We start from the raw sequence: 27137 nt of genomic DNA, 5'->3' as shown, positions 1-27137 counted from the left end.
CGGCTGCTCAGCTCAGGCCAGGCATCGAACCGCTATTGCTCAGAGCTCAAACTCTTGAGCGAGCTCTTAACCAACTGAGCCACTCGGCCAGCCCGACTCACTGTATTTTATATTAGAGAGTTTGTGAAATTCCTTGGTGTGAAAATGGTAACGTGCTTCCATCCATTCCGAGAATCCTTTCCTTTTAGAGATATTGGGTAGTATTTACAGATGAAATGGTAAGGCTGGGGGGTTCATTTCAGAATAATCAGGGCAGGAAGGAGATGAATGGGGTGGAGAGGAAAAAAGACTGGCTCAGGTGCTGGTACTTGCTGAAATTGCGCGAGGGGGTACCTGTCGGTGGCTTATACCATTCTAGTTCGCGTGTCTGAAATTTTCCTTAAAAGGAAAATATTACTATGTAAAATTTGTAAAGCTATCTCCTACGTGTAAGCATTGTCACTACCGCACCATCTCCCATTTGGCCTGTCTGTCAAACCCAGGGCCAGATTTTCTGAACACTAACCGTGATGGTTATCGCCCATGGACTCCCTACACGCCCTGGGCTAAATCCTTCTCAGCAGGATCACCAAGTAACATCACCACAGCCTCAGGAGTTGGGTTTTATGATCAGTTCCCCTTTACAGATATGGAAACTGAAGCTCAGAGAGGTGAAGGAATTGGCCTCAAGTCACACAGCAAAAAAGTGGCAGAGCTGGAATCCGAACCCAGGCCTGATTCCACACAATGCTGTTCTGCCTCCCACACCGCTTGACGGGCTATCAGAAGCTCAGTGGGGTATTTGCAATAAATGAACCGATCCTTTCAGCCACCTCGCAGAGTGACGGCACATAATAAACGTTCAAAATGGGACCCAAATCAACTGCAAGCCACAGGAAGGACCAATCTTACAAGCACGCTTGAGAAGGCAGTCGCAGGAAGGGCATACTGTTTAATATGAGGTTCAAAACCAGGGAAAACTAACCAATGGTGATAGAAGTCAGACGTCATGGCCGGAAGGGGGGGGCTGGTGTTCTGTTTCTTAACCTGAGTGGCAGTTGCATGGCTGTGTTCACTTTGGGAAAATTCACCCAGCTGCACACACACAGGTATGTGGGTTTTTTTCTGGATACAGAAAAAATTTTGGTTTTCTTTCTTTTTTCCTTTATATCTTTAGTTATGGTAAAATACACAGAACATAAAATTTACCACCTTAACCCTTTAATGGTGCAGTTCAGCCATGTTAAATACATTTATATTATTGCTCAGTCAATGAAAAGGTTTTAGACGGTAGCCGATTACACTCCAGCGGATGGGGAGAAGTGTTTCATTTGTTCCCAGCAGTATGACAACTAAGCGGGCTTTCTTCTAATTGCAATGTTGGTGAGTTGCCTGAAAAGTCAGGAAAAAAACAGCAAAAAACTACAATCGAAAAATAAAAGGACACAGGAATCCCCATTGCCAGGAACCTTGTCTCCTCTAGGATTCAAACATGCAAACACGATCACGTGCAAAGAGTCGGTCTCTGTCCAAAAAAGGAGAGAGAGAAGCTGGCTTGCTTCTCAGGGCCATGATGCCTATGACAGTTACAACGTGTGACATCTGCTTTGGTCGCAAGAAAAGGAGGACAAGGAAAGAGGAGTTTGGCTGCACTCTAGGATGGCATTTCCCAGAGCGTGCTCCTTGGAACCCTAATCCCTTGAAGTATTTGGGGTAGGGGTAGGGTGGGGGGTTCAGGGAGATTGAGACACTTCAAAAACAAACAAAAAAACAACAGTGCTGGGGTCAAATCCATCTGAAAAGTACTCCATATTCCCTCCCACTCCTTGAGAGGTAGAGAACTTACCAGGACAGTCAAGGTCCTGGCGGGGTCCTGAAATCTGAAAGCTATTTTACTCCTTTGAACCCAAGACTCCCCATCACAACATCTGGCCACAGACTTCTTTGCCCACCAAACACTGACCAAGTCCCATAGATTTGCCCTTGAGAAAATCCAGTGAGCCTAGCAAACTAATAATAGTACTATTAGTAATCATAGCTGCTAAATCTTACTGAGTGCCAGCTATTATCTCATTGAATTCCCTCAAAAACCCTATGAGAGTCACCATTACCTCTCGTTTACAGATGAGGAAACTGAGGCACAGAGAGGTTAAGTAACTTGCCCATCAAGGCACAGCTAGTTAGGGTGGAATCTAAATAAAGATATATTGACAATATGATCTTTTCTGCATTGCCCACCTTCTTGGAAACAGGCAGAGAACTTGAGGACGGAAGGAAATACAGGCACGCATGGGACACATCCGGGATCAAACCTGGCTTCATTGTTATAAGGACTTGCCTCGGCGTGCACCCAGAGCCTTGAGTTTTCCAAATTTGGGGTGGTGGATAATCAGGCAGATACTGTAAAGTCAGGCATTAGGGGAGACCCAGGTTGGGGAGTGAAAAGCAGCTTGCAAAATTGCAGCAGAGATCGGAGACGGCAGTCCCATGAGAGAATTCTCCCTGTGCTGAATGGATGCAAACTTGGCCTGACCTCAGCACTACTGACACTGGGGCTGAATAATTCTTTGTTGTGGGCGGGGGGAGATGTCCTGTGCATTGTGGGACGTTTAGCAGCATCTCTGGTCTCTACCCACTCGATGCTAGTAGCATATCCTCCCCCGAGTCGCGACAACCAAACGTTGTCAGGTGTTCCCTGGGGGGCAAACCTATCCCCAGTGAGAACCACCACTTTAGAGGAAAAAGTGGGCTCTCTTTGGAAAGACAATTAAAGCTGAGGACAGTCGCTACTTAGCACCAACCTGGAATGCCCACTGTGGAAGGTCACATCAGATGAGACAAGAAACAGCCGCCCAGATGCCCAAACCTCAAGGAGAACCCTCAGTACCTTGCTTCGTCCTCTCCAAGCTTCTCCTCCATTCCCGCCTTCCCACCCCGTCCGTGTTCTGCGTCAGCTCCCAGGGCTGAAAGGACACCTCTGGGATTATTACACAGGACGGATGGATACTAAGTACAGCTCACGATCAAGCGCTGCTCGGAACAGTCTGATGAAAGCGAAGGGCTCACTATTGCTATTGAGTGACGTCCGACACGGCTGAGTGTGTCAGCCCTCTACACAGTCCTGGCTTCCTTACCAACGACACATGGTTTCACTCTTTGGAGCGCACACAAGCTGTTCGTTAGCTTCTATAAGACCACGGGGTGACAAGTCCCAGCTCTGCTCCCAACTCGCTAGGTGACTCTGGGCAAGTCACTGCCCCTCTCCAGGCCTTGCATTTTTCACTGGAGTGGGCAGGGCGAGCTCTAACATTTTATGGTATCTGTGATTCCAGATCAAGGGGTTGAAAATGGACCAATGGAGAATGTTGAGCGGCGTTAGCTTGTTTTAGCATGAATTTTATTTTCGCCGGAGGAACTCAGGGATAAAAGGTCTTGCCCCTTCTGTATTCATAAAAAATGAATAAACTATGCCAGAGCCCAAAGAACATAGGATTTGCACATCATCCGTCCTGGCTGACAGCTTCCTTCAGGGTTTTACTGTTCCAAGATTTTGGAACAGACCCAAACGTCCCCGGGGTCAGGAGAGCAATGCAGAGTGACCCAGGCCAGATAGAGGTGGCGGGACAGAGCCCTCTCGCTCAATCTGTCCCAGGAGGGTGGCAGCTGGACACCACCTCGTGTCACCTAGCAAGAATGTGGGCCCTGCCTGTATTGCCAGATTTTCAACAGACCTGGAAGACTCAATGGAAGTATGAACTACCCACCCCGAAAGTTAAATCATTGCACACGCTAAGTGCCACGCAGCAGGCAAAATGATAGGCCCTAGGCCTGATCTGGGATACAACCCACCAGCAGAACGGGCCTCTGCAGCGAAGAAACTAGTTCAAGGTTTGACCCAGGTATGGGAGGAGTCAAGCGTCAGAGAGAAGCAGGAGAGGGTGCGGGCTCCCCAGATGCACCAGTGCTCCGAGCCTCAAACTGTCCCCCCGTCCCCGAGGCCGCTGAGACTCTAAATCTGTTCATAAGAGCCACTGTAGTTACTGGGATGCTCTATTCATGGCTATCAGGCCAGGCAAGTTATTACATACACCATCTCACCATGTCTCATAAACGTTCAGTCAGGTGGGCACCACTTATTATTCCTATAATAGTACCAAAGGTCCTGAAAAGTAAACGAAAGGCCTTCATTGGTAAAAGTTGGGGCCAGGATTTGAACCCAGCTCTGTCTGACACCTGATCTCCTCGTAGCAGAAAACTTCTTCCTTGCTTCATGGCCTGGTCCCCTTGCCACTCCCCCATCTCACGAGGGCAGGGTCCCAAGCAAGCCTGACCTCACCCACCAGGAAAAAGATGAGTGGTGGCCCTGCCACTTCAGGGTGGCATCTGCCTAACTCATTGGAATCCCAACTGTTTTTAAAGTAACTCCGGAAGGAAGTTCTTTTAATTAGTAAAGCTAAATTATTTTTTCCTCCCTACCAAGAGAGCTTGGTTAGCAAGAGGTACTGTAGCTCCTATAGAGAATGCTTTGGGGACAGAGAAAACTGGTCATTTCAGACCCTCAAAGCCCCATTGTATTTTGTATCTTACAACTCTGGCCTAGCACAGCTTAAAATGCATAAGGGTTGCCAGTTAGCTCAGCTGGTTAGAGTGCAGTGCTCATAACACCAAGGTTGCTGGTTTGATCCCCACATGGGCCACTGAGTTGGGCCCTCCATAAATAGATTGAAACAACTACTTGACTTGGAGCTGATGGGTCCTTGAAAAAAAATGCCCTCCACGACTAGATTGAAACAACTACTTGTCTTGGAGCTGATGGGTCCTGGAAAAAAAAAAACGCCCTCCACAATTAAATTAAACAACTACTTGACTTGGAGCTGATGGGTCCTGGAAAAAAAATGCCTTCCACAACTAGATTGAAACAACTACTTGACTTGGAGCTGATGGGTCCTGGAAAAAACGCTCTCCACAACTACAATAGATTGAAACCACTACTTGACTTGGAGCTGATGGGTCCTGGAAAAACAGACTGTTCCCCATAAAATTGAAAAAAAAAATCAATGGAAAGTCTCATAAGGGACCATTAGAAGCTTAAATTTAGTGTCTTTAGAGGACTGTTTAGCAATGTCAATCCATTTTAAATGTGCCTGCTGTTCAACGCAGCAATTGCATTCTGGGAATTTATCCTACAGATAAACTCTATCATTAAACAAAAATAGATACACAGGATGTTCCCTGGAGCTCCGTTTATAAGAAATGGTGCAGTGAAGCTGGTATGTTTCAAGAAGGGGTTGTTTCAGTAAGAAGGTATACTTCCATATGACAGAGTATTATGCAGCTGATAAAAAGAAGAAAAAAAAAACCCCTAAATGTGCTGACACAGAAAGAGGTTGAAGGTACGTCATTAAGTGGGGAAAAAAACTTAATTTACAGAAAGAATGCCAATATTTGTGTGAAAAAGGAAGATGTGACATGAAAAGTTTTCAGAAAGATGCACAAGAATACGTTCACCTGATCACATCTAGAGATGGGGAGAAATGGAGGAGGAAAGGGGGACCAGGGCGAAAGGCACTGTCCTGGGGACTGGGGAATGGCTCTAAGAACCCCAGTGGTCTCAGATACTGGCCCTTTCCGAGTGTCTGTCACTGGCTGCGTGCTTCACCAGCGGAGGAGAGGGAGCTCAAGCCTGCATGAGCAAGCCGGTGGCGAGTCCTTCTGCCCTGTCCTAGGACCTCAATGAGGGCTGTCCCTCCCCAGCCCCTGAATCGCAGACCTAAGTCAGAGCTACCCAGCTTCCTTGCAGATACAGCGGGCAACACTAGCTTCTTCCTGGACCATCTGATCCCACACGAAAGAGCCTTCCGATTCCTGCTTGGCCTTCTCCCAACTCGGCCTTTCCTCCGTCGTGTGGCCACAGTTAAACGTGTTTAAAGGTAAGGGGTGGAGATAGGAGACCCCGGGGGAGCAGAAGGGTCACTCTGAAAGCCAGACCTTCATCTTGCACTCATAGCTGGAAGCTCTTAAAGGATGCTTTTGCGACCCTAAACAAGTCACAAATGGGCCGATAGACCCGGAACTTGTAATATTCCTGACACAGGTATGGCTATAGTAAAGCAGGTGATTCTAAGCGCCATTTTTAGCTCGAGTAAGGATTGGATTTACGAAAAGAGATTAATGACACAAAAGGAAAATCAGGGACACATTTCTTCTTTAGGGACAGACCACACAATAGGCTTCCTGGTACTGCCAAATACCAGCTGTGCCGCATTGAGCAAAGCCCTTAAGGTCTCTGGTCATGGATGTTGTAAATAACCAACCACTGAAGGTGAGAGGGACCAGGCACTGCGCTCAGCCCTTTACACACATCATCCCTGTCAATCCTCCCAATGGGGTACTCCCTCCCGTAGGCTCCGGAGTTAGAAAGAACTAGCTTTGTCGAATTTTGTCTTCCTCATTGGCTAGTTATCTTGAGCAAGTTAATGCAGAGTCCACCTTTGTAAAATGGGGCCCATCCTAACAGCATCTGCTCCAAAGGGTTGTTGTAAAGACAGTAACGGGGTGCTTGTAAAGGATTTCAGCACGTCGTCTGGCCAAAGTGCCAACCAGCATTAGCTGTTCTCACTAGCTCCATTTTACAGATGGCAAAACTGAGGTTTGGAAAGGCCAATGTGGGTGATTTCTAAATCTGCTTGTGACACTCTAGGATGCCAATGAATTTAAAATTGGACTTGGGGTTTTCCAGAAAAATCTAACGTGTATCTCTGGTGTGAGAATTACACGGTTGTGCCGAAAGCACAAAATCCACCTGTTTGGGTCCATCATACTGAGGAAAGGAGACAATTCCCTCTCCACCTCCAAAAACTAAAACTTGCAAAGAAGAGCAGGAAAAAGAAATCCCCTTTCGTCCCAAATGACTTTTTTTCCGGGCATGAACTAGAAGGACAAGGGTAGCGATATCCCCAGAGTCCCGACCCACAAAGCTGTACTACCAGGCTCATTTGTGAGGGGGCTGGGGATGGCCTCATGGAAAACGCTACCATAAATGGGCATGTTTGCCTCAATCTCGGCTCTCACACGGAAAAGTAATGATAACAAGTACCTTGTACGGAATAATATGTCCATTTCAGACACCAAAATTTAAAAAAATAAAAATAAAAAAAACATGGTGTTTACAGGGCAAGCCCCAGAAGCTTCTCGAGGAAGGCCCAGCTAGTTCACGTTCTGGACTCTTGAGCCCACCAAAGGTCATCGGGCCAGTTGATGACCACGCCGTCCAGGGACAAACAGTGCCTTTTATTTTATATTTGCAAAAGGTCAGTTTATGTTTTCTTCAAAGAGAAGATGATAAACATGTGCCTTCCTGGAAGCATTTGGTCCCACCAGAAACCTGACTCCAACAGAGTTATTGTTTAAGGTAAATAAAAAAAGATGGTGGGGTCAAGGGTATAGATTTGGCATCAGACAGATCCGGGAATGGGTTCTGCCACTTGTGTGAGCTGTGTGACACCGGGCAAGTTGCTTAACCTCTCTGAGCCTCAGCTGCCTTGTGTACTAGACAGGCATCATAATGCCTCCCTTAAACGGTGGTTGCAATAATTAAATGAGATGCATTAAGTCAAACACTGCTACAGTGCCTGGCACAGAAGTGCTCCATTGGCCTCAGTGGGAGAGCAGCAAGGAAAGGCTGCTTTTCCTTTCACGGATATTCAATATCCCATTTTACACACTGCCATCTAATGACTGCCAGTCAGTTCAGCATCTTCAAGCTCCCTCGCTGTAAAAATTCTAAAATGGGAGCTTTAAAGAAACTAAACCAACCAAGAAGACTGCACCCAACAGAACACTACACAAAACAGTGTGCTAACAGCCGGCCTGCCTTCCCTGCGCCAAACCCTAGCCAGTTTGCAACGTAATCGATCAGTTCTTAATACTGTAATCACTCCCTGTCTCGGGTTTCTAAATATTTCCTTTTACTTCTTGACAAGTATGGCTTTGAAGGATGCCTTTCCTCAAGCAGCAAAATCCCCACCAGCTCTCTGTGCAGGGAGAAAAATCTTACAACACGCAGCAGCCACACTTTCTCTCACTTTGCCCCTCTGTGGGGCGTGAGAGTAACTTTGCACTGCCTGCTGGGCAGGAAATCCTGGTGGAATCCTGCACCATTGCACCTGCAAATCATGGAGGCAAAGGCAGGCTGTGTCATCCGGGTGGGTGTTTGAGGACCCGGATGAGATTTTTTAAACTTTGGAGGGAGGGATTCTGGAAGAAAACTGGGCTGTCATAAATGAACTGGATCGCAACCAGCCTTCTCTCTCCAGGATTATCAACAAGCCCATCCTCTGGACGGAGGGAAAAACACTGCCCTCTCTGCAGAGCATGTACCCACGTGTTTTTAACTCAGGCAATGAATACATTATCAGCAGAACTAAGCTGAGCTTCCAAATCCACGTGCAGCGACACTTGACCTGCCTATGTGATAAGAAATGACTTTTCTGTGAGTTCGGCTGCACCTGTTTTGTACCTAGAATAAAGGGTGGAGACGCCGCGATGTCGGAGCCGGGCCTCTGAGATGGGGAAGGAAACTCATCTCCTGGATTTGCCCCATAACAAGAACCACCTGGGGCTCTGTTTACTTTTTTTACAGGTTTTCTGGAGGTGCTCATGTAACCGGAGTTGGGCCCAGGCATTGTCGTCTTTCATAATTACTCCTCCCAACCCCCCATAGTGGTACTTACTGGCTACCTTGGGAGATGCTGGTTTGGCGGAAATCTGGGGCGACGGGGCGGAGAGAAATAAAAATTGTGAACCCCTACCCTCTCACCATAGTCTTCATGAGGACGGCAATAGAGACACCTCACGGCTCCTCGGCCCCTGTAGGGTGCCCTGGAAGGCCCTTAACCCATCCTCCCTCCATTTCCCTTCCCCCTACCAGGACCAGACTACTCACAGACCTCCAAGCGGGGAGATAACGGAGAATGAGCTGGGTGGAGAGGTCAGGTCTGGCACACCTCCCAGGCAGTGGCGTCCAAGTCTCCCCCGCTCGCCCGGGACGCCTCTCTTTATAGACCCGGAGCTGCCCTCGGGTGGGAAGTGGGAGGCGGTCCAGGAAGGCGGAGCCGGGGAGGGTCTCACGCCGCTCCTTTGGCAGCGCCCCCTGCAGGGTCGGAGAAGCGGGGCTTTGGTCCAGGCCGCACCTGGGGCGAGCGCGCAGGGGCCGACGCGGAGGCTCCCCTCAGGGGTGCTCCCGCCAGAAGCGTTCTGTCTCAGCCCTGGCTCCGGGACAGTCACCGAGACTCCGGGTCCCTAGAGAGAGACGTTGAGCGGCCAGTGTCTACGGGGTATGCTTGAGAATTGCTTTGCTGCGTCCGTTCAGGCCACACGGGCTTCAACCGCTTCCTCCCCCTGGGAGGAACTGTAGGGGGCACCTCATTCACCTCGCGCGGTCTGGAAAGGGGTCCGGCCGCGCTGCATGAAGGGTAGGAAAGGGGATTTTTTTGAACTTTGCAAAGTGCAAGGCAGGGGGCCCCGACTGCTGGGAATTGTGCGGGAAGGGGAAGTTTTTATTTTTCCCAACTTGCCATCCCCACCTACACCCACCAGGAAGGAGGGGGGGAAAAAATAAAATCTGGCGTTGTGACTTGAGGCATTAGGGGTGCCAGTCGCTGGCTGTGTGACCTCAGCTCAGTCATGTCCCTCCTCCGGTCTCTGAGCTGAAACATACGTGGAAATTATGTACTGGAATTTGCAAGGTGCGTGTCAGAATCCAAGGAGGAACGCGGCTCCCCTCAAGGGCTACTGCCTGCCTGCCCCGAGCAAGTCTGCAAACGAAGAAGTTGCCTGAAATTTTACTCCCTGCCTCCCTCCTTCTTAGTGCCACTCCCTTATCCCCAGGTCCGTCTTTCTGTCTCCTGTGTGCTTGGCACTGTGCCTCTCCACCACCGTTTCTCTCTCTCTCTCTCTCTCACGTCTCGCTCGCTCTGGTCTGTGTCTCTGGCTCTCCGTCCTCTCCGCATCTCTCTCCCCGCGGTCACACACACGCACACAGGCCATAAAAGGAAGCGGAGGCGGTGGGCTGGCCCCGCGCCAGGCCGGAGACCCGCGGGTAGCCGGGGCGCCCCGCTCCCCTCCCGGCGTGGGCTCCGAGGTTCCCGGCCGGCCGGTCCTCCCTCCCCGGGTGCAGCGGGCGGGAGACAACCCAAAAAGGGCAGGCGCGGGCTCCTTCCAGCGGAATTCCCAGCGCCGCATACCAGCCCGGGGCTGCCCGCTCCCCCTGACTAAATATGGTGTCGAGCGGTCTCCGGCGCGGGGGGGCGCGCGGGAGGGGCCCGCAGATGAGAACGCTGCATCGAAGACCCTCTTCAAGGGTCCCTTCCCCATCCTTCCAACATCAAGCTCACCTGGTTTTCTCCCCCCCCAGAATACCCAAGCCCTCTCGTATCTGGCGGCTGCGCGAGGCCAGCGGGGTGGGAAAGGGACCCCATTGCTTGGCGCAGAGCCCCGTCCCACGCTGGGTCTCAGCGACCTCCAGCCACAGGGTTTGGCTTGCCACACGCCCCGTATTATTTCACAAACTCTTCCCCCAGGTAACTAGGCAGGTGATGGTGGGGTCTTTATTAATACCTCCATTTTGCAGGTGAGAAAAATGAGGTCCCAGAAGAGAGTGCCCCAGCTCTCACTGGGACTGGAGCCCACCCACCATGGCCATGGTTCACCTCCAGGGGGATTCTAGAGGGAGATGCTCAGGAGAGCTGGCCTGTGTGGCCAGGACCAGGTCCCTGAGATTAGATGACTGAAGCTGCCAGTGCCCCGTTTCTACTCGTAGCTGTGACCATCGGTAAGTCACTTGAACGCTCTGTGCCTCAGTTTCCCTGCCTGTAAAATGGGAAGGACATCAGTTATTCGTGGCCGATGGTAAACAGTCTTTGAGATGACCCATGTAAAATGAACGTTTTACGTTGTTTCCTGTTAGCTATTATTCTCCACAAACATGAAACCAAGTAGAGTTGCGCCAGGCCTTGGGGACATAACAGTGAGTGACAGCCTGTCCCTGCAGGCTCCCAGTCCCCCCCACAGAGCTCTGCATCTCAGACCGTATTGGTCCCTTCCTCATCCTTCCATCATCAAGCTCACCTGTTCTTCACCCCTAAAAACACCCAAGCCTAACCCCCTGGCACCCAAAGGGCCTAAATTGAAAGTTAAGAAGGGACAGTAATTCAACTGGCTGAGGAAGTTAGGGGTAAAGTTCTTCAGAAATGATGAATGGGCTGCTTCCACACATGCTTTGTAATGTCTAGACTGTAAAAGGAGTGGAAATTGTCGCTGCATTAGCACAGAAATGCCGTGGAGCAGAGAAAAATGGAAGGGGGAAAACTCAAGCTGATCCCCACCTTCCCATCGTGGAAAGATAACCCACAGCAGGCGGTCAGAATCCAACTTGCTGGCCTCAGAGGAGGAGGTGGCGTTTCTGTCAGAGGCATTAACAGTGGCGCTTTCAAAGGGGTTGCATTTGATTTGTTAAAGAACTTGGTGACCATGCACTGAACTTGATTGCATTATCTCATCTAATCCTTCTAACAACCCTATCAAGTGGGTACTTAAAAATTTTTTTTTCCCACATTGCTGTTGAGAAATGAGGTTTGGGAGTTAAACAACCAGCCAGGGTAGCACAACTAATTAGTGACGGGGCAGGAATCCAACCCCGCCTGTCCGGTGAAAAGTCGGAGGTTTTTAACTCATGATCTGCTAAGCACCAGCCAGGCAGCTTCAGAATTGTCAGTGAACCTCTCTGAGCCTGGGTTTTCTCCTCAAAGAAAAGCACAGATGGTCAGAATCTTTGCCTCAACTCCCTACTGGCTTGTTAAATGTGACATGTGAAGGCCTTATATGAAGCATTTCATACCTTGCTGGTATATTCTAGAAGTACTCGGGGACAGTATGTGCACATAACAGTCATTCAATAAATATCCATTGCAGAGGCTCAGATGTTTGAATCTTCAAAAGCGCATTGTTGTAATTAAATCAGATGCCTCATTTTATTTCCCATGGCTCAAAAAGCCAGTTATTTTAAGACTGAGGGAAACAAAAAGTTACTTTTAAAAGATGTTATTTTGACTGAGCACTGTCAGGAAGTTTCCTTGGCATGTCTTTTCTGTGAGGCGCCATGTTAATGGGAGTTTCCATGAACTCATGGAACAAGATGGCAGAGGGGAAATTTCTCTCTTGGAGTCTTTTTTTTTTTTTTTCATCAAATAGCTTTGTATTTGCTACTGGCTTCAAAAAGCTCCAAAGTGTAATTCCCTCTAGTTTTTAATACTGTTAAAGATCCAGTCCAAACATGGTTTACTCCAGCATGTGCTTCACAGTTTAATTATTTCAAAGTGTATCAGTACTCAAGTCATCCAGCCCAAGATTTGCACAGGACTCTGCCTCCTTGTGAATAAAGGGACACCACTCCTGACCACAGGAACTGCTCAGTTCCTACTCTCTTGCACAGAAGCACTTCTGTGTCACTCCTGATGGCCCCGTGCTTCTTCTCCAGGTACAAGATCACGTTGCACAGTAACCTGCAGTGCTCTTTCCTTCATCACCAATTTCCAACTCTGTGTCTTGGGAACTCTACCTCCTGGTAACTCTACCTCTATTGGGAAGAGTCCTAAAATTCTCAGTAAAAGTAGTTTTACCGTTTCTTACAAAACTAAATATAGTCTTACCATATGATCCAGCAAATCATGCTCCTTAGGGTTTACCTAAATGAGTTGAAAACGTATGTCCATTCTAAAACCTGCACACAGATGTTTAGAGCAACCTTATTCATAATTGCCCAAAATTGGAAGCAACCAAGACGTCCTTCAGAATGTGAATGGATAAATAAACTGCGGTACATTCAGATGATGGAATATTATTTGGCACTAAAAATAAATGAGTTATCAAGCTATGAAAAGACATGGAGGAACCTTAAATGCAGATTACTCAGTGAAAGAAACAGTCTGAAAAGGCTACGTTCTGTATGATTCCAAGTATATGACATTCTTGAAAAGGCAAAACGATGGAGACAGTAAAAAGATCAGTGGTTGCCAGCGGGTGAGGGGAGGGATGAATGGGCAGAACAAAGAGATTTTTAGGGCAGTGAACTTACTCCGTGTGACGCCATAACTGTGGGTACATGTCATTATACATTGGTTCAAACCCATAGAATTGCAACACCGGGAGTGAACTTTGGGTGATAATGATGTGTCAATGTAGGTTCATCTGTTGTGACAAATGTCCCACTCCGGTGGGGGATGCTGACAGTGGAAGAGGTTGTGCTTGTATGGGGGGGACAGGGGCGACAGGTGAAATCTCTGTACCTTCCTCTCAATTTTGCTGTGAACCTAAAACTGCTCTAAAAAACAAAGCCTATGTTTTTTAAAAAAAGGTAGTTTTACCTTGCTTTCCTTTTTTAAAAAATTAATGAAGACCACACAATCCTTGCAGAAGTTATTACAAAAATCAAATACCAAGGGCTGGGAAGATTGTCCTAAATGCCTTTAAAGGTATATTCTCACAAATCCGTTGTGTACACTTGGCTTTAGGTTAAAAGAATATATCAGATTTTACATAATCATACAGGCATTTGAGTCATATACAAATATTCTTGCACATAATTATAAAGCTATTAGTTTATTCTATGCAAACATATACGCTAAGTTTAAATTTATCATCTTCAAAAGCCACCTCTGTTCATGCTATGAGTTTTTTTAGATTGTCCAAGTTTTAAATTTCCGTTTTTCCTAAATCCCTGTTCAGTTCCAATTCCCATCCTGTTTTTCTTTGTGTGTAAATCCAAGTTTTCTCCTAAAACTTCTCCCAACAACCCATGAAAACCACCAGTAATGATGTACTAATTTGTGACTTTATGAAAATAGTTTGATGGGTCCTCTATATAAATATTTGCCTTTTCTTTCCTTGAGGTTTTTTGTTTTTTTTTAATGTCTCAGCCCATGTACCTTTTTAAACTACTGGATTACAAATTAATTGACACTGTCCAAAAATCCTGAGTATAGAAATTTCCAGAGCAGATTTTCTCAGCCCAAGATCCTTCTTGGTGGATAATGATAAAAATCTCAGTATTTTGAAAATGTGTTTTGCTCTTTTCCAAATGTAAAAATGTAATAGTAAACATGCTTTCTGAACCACACATAGCCCCATAGAGTATGATACTGTCCCCCAGAGAATGCCACCACCAGCCACCACCATTGCCACTGCATGAAAAGTGATTGTTCCAGGGTGAGAGGGCTTATGCCACGTGCACATATGTCAGAAAACGTTCCCCTTCCTCAACCTTCCTCCATGCTCTCCAACAACAAGGCTGCTGAAGACCCTGACAGAAGGCCTGGAGAGCCATCTCCCAAAATTCTTCTGGGTTTGGCGTCCATCTTTGATGACAGAACACTCATACGAACACCCTTTGCACAAAGGTGAGTTGCTTAATGTTTCTTTTTGTTTTTGTTTTTTTATTAAATATACATCAAAAGTATAAAAGTTGCCCAGGTACAAACAAGTTCCAGAATAACGCATACAAAAGCACTGTGGACATGGGACAATGCTGTTTCACTTCTATTTTGATAATTTTATATTAGTGTACAAAATGCTCAACTCCAGGATTTTTTTCTTAATCTAGTTCTGCATGATTGCAATTCCTGAGGTAAACTTAGCGTCCACTGCCAACATCTCTGGACATAAACCAAGTCCTCTGAGAAGAATTTAGATATTTATATTCCCACATACAATAGAATTCATTATTATAATCGGATACTACAGATTTCATTTTTAAAAAAATGAAAATGAGCCCTTATAAAAACTTCTGCATCTATATATTAATAATATGTCCTTTTAGCCTCTCAAAAGCCTTTTACTTATAAAGTATGGTTTAAAGGGATTTCTTTAATAACTTTCTGTATTCAAATAAAAATTCTTGGTTAATCTGTATAGACGCAACACTGGCTAGCATCAAATACAAAATCAAAAGTTTCAATAATTTCCAAAGGTAGCACAGAATCAGTACCCTAAAGAGAATGCTAATTTTGCCAATTACAGCCTCATCCCTTTCCCTGTGGAAAACAGGCGCCCAGGCAGTTTTGTTCTGAATATACCTTATGATTTTTCCCAATCACTGTCCACTGTAGTGGTCAGTTTTCTGCCAAATCAGTTTGTAGACTCCACATTATAAAAACGTCTTAATAAATATCAAAGTAGCATGTTTTTAGAGAGAGCACTAGAAGAGCTCTTACTGTGTTTCCATCCCAAGAATAAAAATTGCCATTTAATAAGACTGTCTGAGCCCATATAAGTAGGGATCGGTCCTTTCACAGCCCATCCTGTAACAGAACAAGCGAAGGGCATGTAGAAGTTAAACAATGCCATCTTTTAAAAGGTACTTTCTGGTATTTCTCCTAAAGCCTGTCTCTTCATGCTGATTCCACATTCTTCATGTAATAAAATAAACTCTTTGTTTCATGTACAGCAAAATTAAAAGCATTGGTTCCCCTTCTACCTTTTAATTAAATCTTCCAGTAGAAGCCAAAATGGTCTAAGGAAAGAAAAAGTATATTGTTGCCTCGTTTAAAAGTGCAACTTCAGATAGTAATTCAGATATTTAAATCTAATTATAAATGGTTATCTGAAAAACAGCTAATCAAAAAAAAAATCAAACTTTATAGAAATTACATTTTTTTCTGAATTTGGTGTTCTTTTATATCATTTAAAAACAAGAATGAATTTTCCTACAAACCCACCTAATTCCAGTCTGAAGAAAATTAATTACTCTACCATATTAAAGAGCAGAGCATATGGCTATGAAGACCTGATTTTTTTTTTTTTTAATGTACAGGGTACTGAAAACCCTTCCATTTCTCACAAGTTTAAGGACCTTTAAAATACTTCCTACAAACAGTATTTTCTTTCAAGTCAAATCCAATGAGCTAGGTGAGAGTTAGCTTTTATTCACAAATGCAGTAAAACATGAGGGACTAAATGTTTTGCAGAAACTCATATTTCTACAAAGTACAAATATTGGTGATGCATTCCGGTAACATTGGGAACATATATATAAGTTATTTAATACAGTACATACAATTTTAAGATAAAAGACGCCCCAAGTGGAAATGTCATCTCTTCACAGCTTGAGAAATATGAAGATCTTTACTATTAGTATTTTTCCCCTTCTCCTTTCTTGGGTGGTCATCTGAAATGAACAGAAATGAATATCAATACTTGTCCCAAGTTAAAATAGGCAGTAGCCAGCCAGACAAGGTTACATATATTTCAGGAGGTTACATATTTAATATTGTATGAGTTCTTTCGATGGCTTAGGACAATGGAAAAAACTCACTACTTTTTAAACACTATGGAAGAAATCACAAATGTTTAGTACTAGGAACTCACTCTATTTATTAAAACATGTTTGACTTTTTTTTTAAGTGAATAGAGCATCCCCTGGGGTAAAGCCAGGGGTAAATAGCTACAAACTTCTCTTATGTAATTCATAATTCCCAAGAAAGGACAGGGTGTTCAATTAGCATTTTGAGGAATGCCAAAGCTCTTCAAACAAACAAACAAACAAAAGAAACCCTATCTTTCTTCAAATAGAAATGCCTCCCAGCAGCACCCTCTTGTGGCAAGAAGCTAGCACCGTTTACATCTCCCTACTAAAATCAGAAAAATTACCCAGTCCCTGAAAAGGGAACAAGGAAAACCCCATATTCTTTAAATGGAAAAGTGTACAGGAATGGCAATCAGAGGTGCCAATGCTGCTAAAAATGCGCAGCTATGCTTTGGATGAGTCACTTAACCTCTTAGTCTTGGTTTTCTGAACTATAAAGTAAGTAGCTGGGAATGATTTCATTTCTAGTATTCCATCCAGTTCAGAATTCTAAGATATATAGAAGGATAACCCTGTGCAAAGTCGAAAATAACCTCCAAAAGGTTATCCTGGATGCAGCAAATATTTAACATAATCAATATTGCTCATAGCAGTTTAGGAAAACTACAAAAAGCAATTCGAATGTTGATCTCATATTTGTTCTGATCATCAGCTGCCTGAGCCCCACCTGACTGCACTTCTTAAAGAGATCAACTCTCTCCCACAGCTGGACACACTGAGCTCTAAACCATTCAGTTCAGATGATCAAATTGAGGTCCTGTTGCTGATGTAATCCAAACAATTGAAAGCTCACTGAAAGAGGACGCCTTCTGAAAGAAATATGGGCTATTCTCCTAAGGTTTTTTTATTTGTAGAGACCTACAAGAGGTATCCTGAAGCTATAAAGGACACACAAGCCTTTGACTTCTCTATCTGTATTCAGTAATCTTGCATTTTTTCAGTCTTTGAGAGAAAAAAGCATGATAACTTGATAAAAAAAAGCCCCCAAAACTATTTATTCAATATGCTAAGGACTAAGCTGCTCCAGAAAGTACAAATTTACATAAAAATCAGGTTTTTAAATACTTCTATATGGAAATGACACCTAAAAATGTTGTCCTGTCATCCACCCGTCTCCCTGCAAGATTCTCTTTCCATAAAGCATTTAGTTTTTTGGAGGCTAAGTAACACAGGCTAAGACTATGTTAGATATAAGTGGACTTAGGCTATGATGCAAAAGCTCAGGAAAAACTACTCCACAGATATAAGTATATAGGACGAAAATATACTTGCTGACAGCTAAATGATAAATCTCAGCAAACTCATACCCATTTCCTTGCTTCCACTAGGTTGTCCACCCACATCTGAGTTCGGAGGCTGACGTGAAGATCCTTTCAGAAATGTATTTTGGATGCCATCGTTAGTTCCATGCAAGAAATAAGCTAAAATCCCATATAAAAGAGGTCTATGGCAAAAGAAAACTAAAATCAATTAAATTTGCATAAACAGGAAAAGCTTCAAACATCTGTTTTTACAAGGTAGCCTCTGACCCCAAAATAGCCAAGTAATTCACTAGAAATAAAAAGAAAAAAGTTGCATGGGGGTTTTATCCAAATTGCAAACTGTTCATGCTTTTCTTAAATTTAAGAAGGAAAGAAAAGGACGGAACTTGGGGTGTGCCCACAATTTAAAGGAACCCTAAAGGAGCCAATGAAGAAACTGAGAACACCATTAGGGAGATAGGAAAACCAAGACAAACAATAAAATGTGTTTTAAGGAAGAGCAGTCAATGTTACAAAATGCTGCAGAATCTCAAACAAAACTGAGTTTTATACAATGATCAATACAATGTATTTTATACAAAGAAATAAATACAATTCTCAAATTGTAAATGTGTGTGTTTGTGTATGTGTGTTTCTTGCTAGGAGAAGACTGCTTTGAGCTACGTTCCCAGGCACCTGCGTACAATTTTTTTGCCATTCAGGGATCCTCTGGGAAAAATTTAAGAAACACCAAAGTAGGAAAAGAACTAAGAAACTACTAGAAAGTGGTTACTCTTCTTTTTAAAAGCATAGTTTTGTATAAATGGTGAGGGGAGAATTTAAGATGCAGGAAGGGCAAAAGAGGGCGTAATGAAAGCAGAGAGTTGGTTTTCACTAAGTTCAGTGGTAAAAAGGAGATGGAGCAGCACCTCGGGGTTCGGAGTTGATAGGCTTTTTTGGAGAGGGGAGATCTGAGTACATCCCTAAGTTGAAGTAAAGGAAGCAGTTAAATGTGAGGAAGAAACAACTGATAGAGCAAAAGTGTCAGAAGAAAAACAGGATGGATGAAGAAGCCATGCGGTGTGAGTGCCCCTGAGACAGAGGCGGGGGTGCTTCGTTGTCTGAAGCCACAGGGGTTTTAGCTCCAGGGAGCAGAGGCCTCCTCCGACTCGTTCACTGCTACACACCTTGGATCTGGTGGGGTGCTAGACACACACTGGACCCAAATACATGCCTGCTGGATTAACAAGAAATAAAACCACCACGATGAGATGGTGATTCTAATACAACAATATCGGGAAGCTTAATTTAAAAATATTAATAATAACTTCTTACATTGTATTATCCTTTGTTTCTTCAAATGCATTTAGTTCACGGATGAGAAATTGTCTGTCCAATGGAGCTACAGGTTGACCAGATTCTGGGGGGAAAAAACCATGAAAACACTGAGTCTTTATTAATCTAAAAAGTAAATATGATTTTGATAAGAACCTCACTTACCAGGTTTACACATGTTTCAGATTTTGGAAGAATGATGATAGCAGATCCAACTTATGATTTTTATAATGACTTTCAAAATATCTATTATAACAATATGGTTTAACATAAAGTCACTTTTTAAGTCTAATTTTTGGCTGGGGAAATACTGTTTCTGCATTTGAACTACATACAATCCTAGACTGCAGAAGTCTGTTTCTGAGAAGCCTGTGAATTAAACACATGACAATACCAACATCCTTTTGGTGGCAGTAATTATAAAAGTAAAATTAACTCTAAAATGAAATGTTGGCAAGCATACAGGGCAACTGGAACTCTTATACTTTGCTGGTGGGAGAGCAAAATGGTACAACCACTTTGAAAACCAGTTGAGCAGTTTCCTATCAAAGTAAGCATTACTTGCCATACACAACTCAGCGATCCCACTCTTAGCTCTTTACCAAGAGGAATTAAAACTTCTGTTCACACAAAAACTTTTCGTGAATGTTTACGCAGCTTGATTCATAATCGCTAAAAACCAGAAACAACTCAAATGTCCATCAACGGATAACAGATAAATTGATACAGCCATACAATGGAGTGCTGTTCAGGGGAGAAAAACCAGCACACCCCTACAATATGATAAGCCTCATGAGAACTTGTTCAAGCTATGGAAAGAGCCCATGAGATGTTTATGTTCCAGCCACTGAGATGATGCTGTTTCATAAGGGAATTAGATTTCTAGGCTAAAGACTTTCTTAGAATTGGCAGAAGGGAAGAAGCAGATTTTGTCTCGGGTGACTAACAATAACCTCTTACCTGATATGAGGACAGATGCTGTGTACTTATATTTGTTGAATTCCAAATACTCCCGAATTAATTCATTAATAAGAAAGTTTTCGTGAGACAATGGCGGTCGTGGTTCACTTTCATCATCTAGGGCTCTGAAAACTTCAGCTCGAATCCTCGCTTTTAAATGCCCTAATACTCCCCTTTTTTCCAAGGTGTCCTTTAAAACTGTTAAATATAAAACATAAATGCTTCAATGATGGAATAAGTTTTGTTGTTCTCAGGCATACTTTAAAGTAAAATGTTGAAAAGGTAAATGGCCTAACAGCAGCTTTCAATCTAAACAATGGTCACATTAGATTTCACAAGCCATGCTTGTAACAAAAATAAAGTTCCCAAGTTGCAGCGGTTTACTATTTTATGTATAAGCAAATTCAAGTTGATCCTTCCAACATTGTCGCTGGCAGAGGTTACAGTCTGATATACATTCTTCAGTGAGGAAAAAGGGGGGCTAGAACTACAGTCAGCATACTGGGACCTGAAATTAACCCCAGTGTCTCGTATATTTTCGAGTGTTTATCACTACAGGCAGGTTGTGTGTGTCACTAAAAATCTCTGGTCTAGAAAAAAAGACGATTAAAGATAATAAGTACATATAAAAGGAAGGAATGTGTTGTGTCTTTTATATAAAAATCTTTGCTATACAGAACCCTTAGGGAATGGTCCATTCTGTATAAAAAGGTGGATTTTGTTTTTTGGGTTTTGTTTGTTTTTTAAAGACAATGATAAGTTAATTCCTTAAAACAATAGGATTTTGAAATTTTAAGCCTAGTTAGAAATCTAACATGAGTATATCACTGCCATCTTAAAAAATCAGGGATATATATGCTGAATATAACCTAACTTCTTTAAAAAATAATATATATATATATATATGAAAATGTAGCTTACATTATATTAGTTTCAGGTATACACCATCATTATTCAACATTTATAGACCTAAAGAAGTGATCACCATGATAAGTCCGTCAACCATCTGACACCGTCCCACGCTATCACAGTATTATTGATTATATTCCCCATGCTGTAAATTACATCCCCATGACTTATTTGTTTTATACCTGGAAACTTGAACCTCATACTAACCTTCACTTTTCCACCCTTTTAAAATTTTCAATTACAGTTGATATTCAGTATTATTTTATATTAATTTCAGGTGTATAGTGGTTAGACACTTGCGTAATTTAAGAAATGATCCCCTGACTAGTCTAGTACCCACCTGACACTATACATAGCTATTACCATATTATTGACTATATTCCCTATGCTTTACTTTACATCCCCGTGACTATCCTGTAACTATTATATGTTTGTGCTTAACTCCCTTCACCTTTTACACCCTGTCCCCCAACCCCCTCTATCACCCCAACAAATCTAGTACCCATCTGACACCATACATAGTTATTACAATATTATTGGCTATATTCCTTATGAAATACCCCACATCCCCATGAATACGGTGTAACAACCAATTTATATTTCCGCAAAATGCCAGGACACCCCAAGGCCTGCTGCCACCTGCCAGCTCCCTTAAGGTTCAGCCCCTGATAAAGCCTCCTGTGGTATGCAAGTTGGGTGAGGCAGGGTCTCGTGGGGTCACGACAATAGGAAGAATTGTGTTCACCAGGTTAATGTACATTCTGGTTGGGTGCCCGTGCTGAGCCTGAAGCTACTCAGCAAAAGTCTCAAGAGCACGAAGAGGCCAGTCTGAAGCCAGTCGCCACCCACCTGGGGTCTGTCAGACGCTGATAGTTTTCCAAGAGAGGGTGCAATGCCAGCAGGGCTGGCTGCTCCTGAGAAAGTGCCTCCGGCATTGGGCGAGTTGGGTGGGGTGGGATCCCAGAGTCAGCAGGGCAGAGCTCTCCGGGCCAATCAGGTTCCGATTTGGCCGGAAGCGTAGGGGGCGGGCTCAACACAGGAAAGATGGCGCCCGCAGGCCGGCTGCACGGGGGTGAGATCTCCTCACAGGGAAAATGCCAACTGTCCTTCAGCCCTCATACTGAAGCCACACAACTCAGTCTGCCCCCTGTATGTCTCTGACACCCCCCAAGTTACTGTCCCTCCGCTGGAGTCCAAGGTGAGTGAGTGCCTGCAAGTGAGACAGTCTGTGTGGGCCATTTAAGAGGATGCCTGGGTTTCCCGCCGCCTTCAGTCCCACCTGGATGGTTGGAATCCCCACAGTTTTTCACAGCCAGGTGTTGTGGGGGCTCCTCTTCCCACCACCAGTACGGCTGGGGAGGCCGGTGTAGGGTTGGGGTCCCTTGCTCCTATGGGGGGGAACCTCCAGGGCCGAGATAACCTTCCCGGTTATCAACCGCCATGTGGAGGTGTGGGGTCAGCCAGTTCCGCGTTTCCGACCCTCCTGCCATTCTCCACATGGCTTCTTCTTTATATCCTCAGTTATAAAACTTCTGTGCAGCCAGATGGTTCTCTTGGTTGACTGTTCTATAATTCTGTTGTAATTTTAATTTGTTCACGGAAGGACGCAGGCACAGTATTTATCTGCTCGGCTATCTTGGATCTCTTCTCCTGACCTAACTTTCTTTTTCTTTTTTTTTTTTTAAGATTTTATTGGGGAGTTGGGGGAGGGGAACAGCGCTGGGGAATCGGGGGAAGGGGAACAGACAAGTTGCTGTTGTTTTGTTCTTCAGTCTAGTTGTGGAGGATGTTGCTTCACTGGCCCAAGTTGGCACCATCATTGCGCTCTTCCCGGGCGAGGCAGATCAGTCGCCGGCTTCTGGACGGCCGCTCACTGCGGCTGCTGGCCGCTCACACTGGCTGCTGGCTACACACGGTAGCCCATGGCAACTCACTGCCACAGGGGCTGCAGCCTACGCCGGTCACGGCAGCCCAGCTCCAGGTCGAGCTGTTGTTCAGCATCTTAGCTGCAGAGGGCAGTGTCACTGGCCCTCCTATGTGGGATCCGAACCGGGGCCCTCTGGCGTCCCAAGCCAGCTCTTAACCAACGCGCCACTCAGCCGGCCCTGACCTAACTTTTTCTTGATGAGCAAGGGTCATTATTACAAATATCAATAGTTGTGATAATGAGATTTAAATCAATAAATACTAGTATGGGTAGTAAAGGCCTAGGGCTGAATTGGCACCATCCCTTGCAGTGGTCTGGTACCTTCTTTTTTCAAATTGTCCCTACTGGCTAAATAACAATGCCAGAGAATGAACACATCTCACCCACAGTGCCTAGAACATAGGAAGAGCTCAATAAATGCTACCTAGGAGCATTATAATTCAGTGCTGTATACTATTAGATAAAATAAATACAGTTTAATACTGTACTGTGCCCTCTCAAAGGCACCAAATAAGTACACCAAAATAATGAAACTTCATAAAGGGGGCCCAAGAATATAAATATTGTTTTAAGCTTTATAAACATGTCATATGATTAAAGAGATACAATCTAGACTAGACCTTAAACTTTCTTGCCCCTTATTTTTAACTCATCCCCTCAAACTTTTTGCAGGTATATAAGTACGTATAGTTCTCACCTAATCAGGCTTTGTAACAGGCCCATAAAAAGGTACTAGCCTTATCATATTCTTGGGATCATAACCAAACCCGTTTTCTAATTCCATCTTTGGAAATTAGACCGAGAGATGTTTTTCCACTGGCAAGGATCCTGTCCCAATTACTCTGTGTTTGCACGCAGCACAGACTCAAACTCAGCAGAGACATGAGATATTAATGAAGCTGGGGTTGGGAAACCTAGCATATCTCATCACCATTTCAGTGGTTGATCACCAGCTCATGCCTCAGTTGCCTTCTCCAATATGAATTCTTACCTCCCAGAGGCAGAACCAAGTGGGTGGAAAAATGTGAAAAGAGCTTCTTAAAAAAAGCTCAAAGCTCATAAAACATAACTGAAGGGCAAACACATTTTGATTGGGTTTCTCTTGAACACAAAGCACATTCAGAACTGGAAAATGCAGAAAAAAACATAAAAGGCTCCCTACATCTGTGTAGGACATCCCTAATTCCCAGTTCTTCTAGGGTTCCAGAGCATTTTGCCCTTCCCTCTATTATGAATCTTAAAACACTGTATCATAACAACTTGTTTGGAAAGAGGTTTTCAACCTGGCTTACATGCCTAAGTATCTAAGTCCTCTGAAGTTGTATGTCGTATTATGTGTGACATGTGTTTCCTGGGGAAGAGGATTCACTGATTTATGGGAAGTTTGTTCTTATGGATAAAGGCATGCCTTGTTTATGATTCTTCACCAGCCCAGTGCCACAAACACACACATTCATACCCATGGTTACTGGACCATCTCAAAGAGATTCCACCCCTCCCTGACAAATCTCTAATTGCTGGCTTAGGCCTCAAGTGCCCTGAAAACTGAAACTGGTGATATTAATCGGGCAGCAGTATCACTCAGTGATGAAGGCCTGGAGTCCTGGTGCAGCGTATCTAGTTCTCACACTCGGCCTCTTTCTGACTAAATTGGGCGCGCGATTGCACGTCTCAGCACTCCAATTTCCTCATCTGTGAAACGGGCATAGGGTTGTTACATAGAATCAATTAGATAAGGCAAGGGTTGGGCAGTGCCTGGCACATAGGGCTCAATCACTAATAACTGTAATTAGTAGTATTGCCACCCGTCTGGACACCTACGTCAAAACCAGCGGGGTACAAATGTTACCAGCTTAAGGACTCGCACCTCTGTGGAACTTTTCCGAAAAGAGACAGGAGAATGGCCAGGCCAGGCAACTTTCTACCTCCAGTTTTTCCCGATGGGAAATCGGGACCGACCTGTCAAGCTGTAAGGCTGCAAGGAGGCAACCAAGCAAATGGCTTAGGGTTGCGCCTAACACCAATAATGATTTTGGGTACTGTAAACATCAGCGCCGAGTAAAAGGTCCAGCCCATGGCCACAGCTCCAGGGTGGGAGTTGGGGGGGTCCAGAAAAATGCTCCAGAGACCCAAGGTGCAAGGCTGAAGACCTCTCAGGTACCTGCAGATCCTGCGACTCCTCCAACTCAAAGCCGGTGTAAAAACTGCCCCTGTGCCACCCCTTCCCTTAGGGCCGTGGCTCAGCAGCAGCCACACCACCCGGACGCTCCGCAGGCCCTGACTCTGCAGAGCGACCCCCTCCCCCCTCCGGAAAGGCTGGCTCATATTCCGCGTGCGCCCTCCTTTCATCCCAACCTTTTCACAGGTGGCAGGCCAGGCGCTATTGCACCGGCAAGCCTCCCACTCTCACTCACCAGCTTTCAGCTCGGTGATAGTCGCCATTTTCAACGGCCGCCTGGGGCGCGCCTCGACTGTGCGCACGCGCAGCCCCGTCCTGCTCCGCGGCGTGGTCTGCAGCCAATAGGCGCACGGCTCCCCACCCTTCAACCCCACCCTCTGCGCCTAGTCCCGCCCCTCTCAGTTTACACCCTCCGTGGTTGGGTGGGTAGTGACTGTCCAGCCACCGATCGGCCCAATCAGCGAGCGCTCTAGGCAGGCACTAGCTAAGGGAGGAGGGAGGGGGAGTGGAGACTGAGGCAGGTCCGAGTCTTTCTTTACTTGCGGATGCTGCTCACCTCTGCAACTTCATGCACTCATTGTTAATAGTTACCATGTGTTAAGCCTGTGATTCGCAAACTTGAGCGCCTGGGAGACTTATTAAAACAGATTGCTGGACCCCACCTCTGAAGTTTCTGATTCAGTAAATCCGGGGTGAGGTCTGAGAATTGCCAGGTCTAACAAGTTCCCAGAGAACGCTGATGCTGCTGGTCTGGGCACCATACCTTGAAAACCACTGTATTAATACTCGCTATGAGCCTGACCCTGTGCTGAATGCTTTACACACGAGTGGGGTGACTGAAGAGACTTAACCAAGATCTCCAGCAAATGGTGGCGGTCAGATTTGAATCCAGGCCTCTTGCTCTTCAAAGCCTATCCTATTCTCTTCTGCTGATGCTTAAAACTCCTGGGCAGTACACATAAGGAGTCCAAGAGCTATTTGTGAACATAACTGATGAATGAATAAGCTCTAGCATACCAAGGAGATGAAGAAAAAGGACCATGGGAATAATGTATTCAAAACTGAGTGTGAGGTTCTATGAGTCCAGTTGTTATTGCTCAGAAGGCCAACATCTGTGATCTAGGTCCTGTAACAACAATACCCTTTAAACTGCTGGTCTTAACCCAATAGTAGCTTTTGAAATTTATTTATTAGTGGATCCCAACGAACATATTTTCAATGAAATGGAATGGAGCAAATAGAAAACAAGTATTGGGCCGGCTGAGTGGCTCAGTTGGTTAAGAGCTTGCTCAAGAGTGTGAGCTCTGAGCAACAGCGGTTCGATTCCTGAGCTGAGCTATCAACAGGTGGCAGGATGGCTCAGCTAAAAAAAAGAAAGAAAGAAAAGAAAACAAGCGTTGTTTTTTGAAACTTTTGTTTCCCGTATAAATGTGTGTTGTGGTTCCTGGTGTATTTCTTAAAGTGGGTGGCAGTCAGAAAACTTGAAAGCCATTGTGACCTAGAGGGATCCACTCCCACTCCAAAGGAGATTAATTTTGATCTCGTGGGACACAGATTTGTAACCTTAGAAAGGTCCTATCCTGTCACCTTTTCCTATTCTGTAAAATCCGCAGTGCCTGAATTCCTGGCAAGCATCTGAAGAGATTTATAAGGATTAACTAAATCCCAAAAGTAGAATGTTTGAGCTCTTCAGAGAAAAACACTCTTGAAGGTACTGATGAGGAACTCAGAGAGCGAGGCAAATGAAAATGTAGTTGGTTGATTAGTAGTGGTGATCATACAATAACTAACAGCCATTGCAACTCTGTGTGGCAGGCACTCCTCTAAAAGCTTTGCTTTAAGGCCTCACCAACAACCCTATGAGGTAGATGCTCACACAGCAATCATCTAAAGTCAAATTTCATTTAAATGCATATACTTAAATTGGGTAATATGTCATGTTGGTGAGGATGTGAGGAAATGAGTATTACCATACCGAGCAGGTAGGCGGATAATCGGCCCCACCTTCTCAGAAGGTAGTTTGGTAATGTGTAATCAACCCTTCACACCCATTGATCCATCAATGCTAGTTTTAAGAATGCATCTTACAGACATATTCACACCTAATTATGATGGATAGGTATATGAGCATATTCACTGTAGCACTGTTTAGAGAAGACAAAATCTATCTATCAACCAGAATGGCTGAAA

At 44.7% G+C, this 27137-nt stretch overlaps 2 protein-coding genes and 1 long non-coding RNA gene across 9 annotated transcripts in view; 1 reads left to right on the top strand and 2 right to left on the bottom strand.

Moving 5' to 3' along the window:
- Positions 1-9009, bottom strand: part of MYH11 (myosin heavy chain 11) — a 117044-nt gene extending 108035 nt beyond the window's left edge. For 5 of the 6 annotated variants that reach the window (XM_019666084.1, XM_019666087.1, XM_019666088.1 and 2 more), the window contains exon 1: positions 8928-9009. The gene's annotated coding sequence lies outside the window, so the exon portion shown is untranslated. Of the gene's footprint in view, positions 1-8923 lie in introns of all 6 variants that reach the window. The other variant, XM_019666085.1, reaches the window with a different exon arrangement.
- Positions 9010-9103: 94 nt separating this feature from the next.
- LOC109395246 (uncharacterized) lies at positions 9104-14410 on the top strand. Of its 2 annotated transcripts, none has more exons than XR_002126601.1 (3): positions 9104-9314; positions 10610-10810; positions 14323-14410. It is a non-coding gene; the product is annotated as an uncharacterized LOC109395246 (long non-coding RNA). The 2 variants fall into 2 exon arrangements; XR_002126602.1 differs by having other exon boundaries at positions 14186-14355.
- A 31-nt stretch (positions 14411-14441) lies between these two features.
- Positions 14442-25246, bottom strand: CEP20 (centrosomal protein 20). Its single transcript, XM_019666101.1, has 5 exons — positions 25183-25246; positions 19933-20130; positions 18973-19057; positions 17704-17840; positions 14442-16198 (listed from the first exon to the last, which is right to left on the bottom strand). Exons 1-5 carry the CDS (start codon positions 25208-25210, stop codon positions 16122-16124), a joined length of 525 nt encoding a protein of 174 aa, XP_019521646.1. The 5' UTR covers positions 25211-25246; the 3' UTR covers positions 14442-16121.
- Positions 25247-27137: the final 1891 nt, after the last annotated feature.

The sequence above is a fragment of the Hipposideros armiger genome, unplaced genomic scaffold, assembly GCF_001890085.2.
Source record: "Hipposideros armiger isolate ML-2016 unplaced genomic scaffold, ASM189008v1 scaffold_460, whole genome shotgun sequence".
Classification (NCBI taxonomy): domain Eukaryota; kingdom Metazoa; phylum Chordata; class Mammalia; order Chiroptera; family Hipposideridae; genus Hipposideros; species Hipposideros armiger.
Note: the sequence above shows the minus strand (reverse complement) of the source record. Positions and strands in the feature narration are given on the sequence as shown.

Excerpts from the sequence above, each read along its gene's own strand:
- CEP20 (XM_019666101.1), bottom strand. The coding sequence starts at position 25,210 with ATGGCGACTATCACCGAGCTGAAAGCTG. Across the intron at positions 20,131-25,182 it reads TATCACCGAGCTGAAAGCTG|TTTTAAAGGACACCTTGGAA; the intron begins GTGAGTGAGAGT and ends TATATTTAACAG. Across the intron at positions 16,199-17,703 it reads TAGTGGAAGCAAGGAAATGG|ATGACCACCCAAGAAAGGAG; the intron begins GTATGAGTTTGC and ends TGTTCATTTCAG.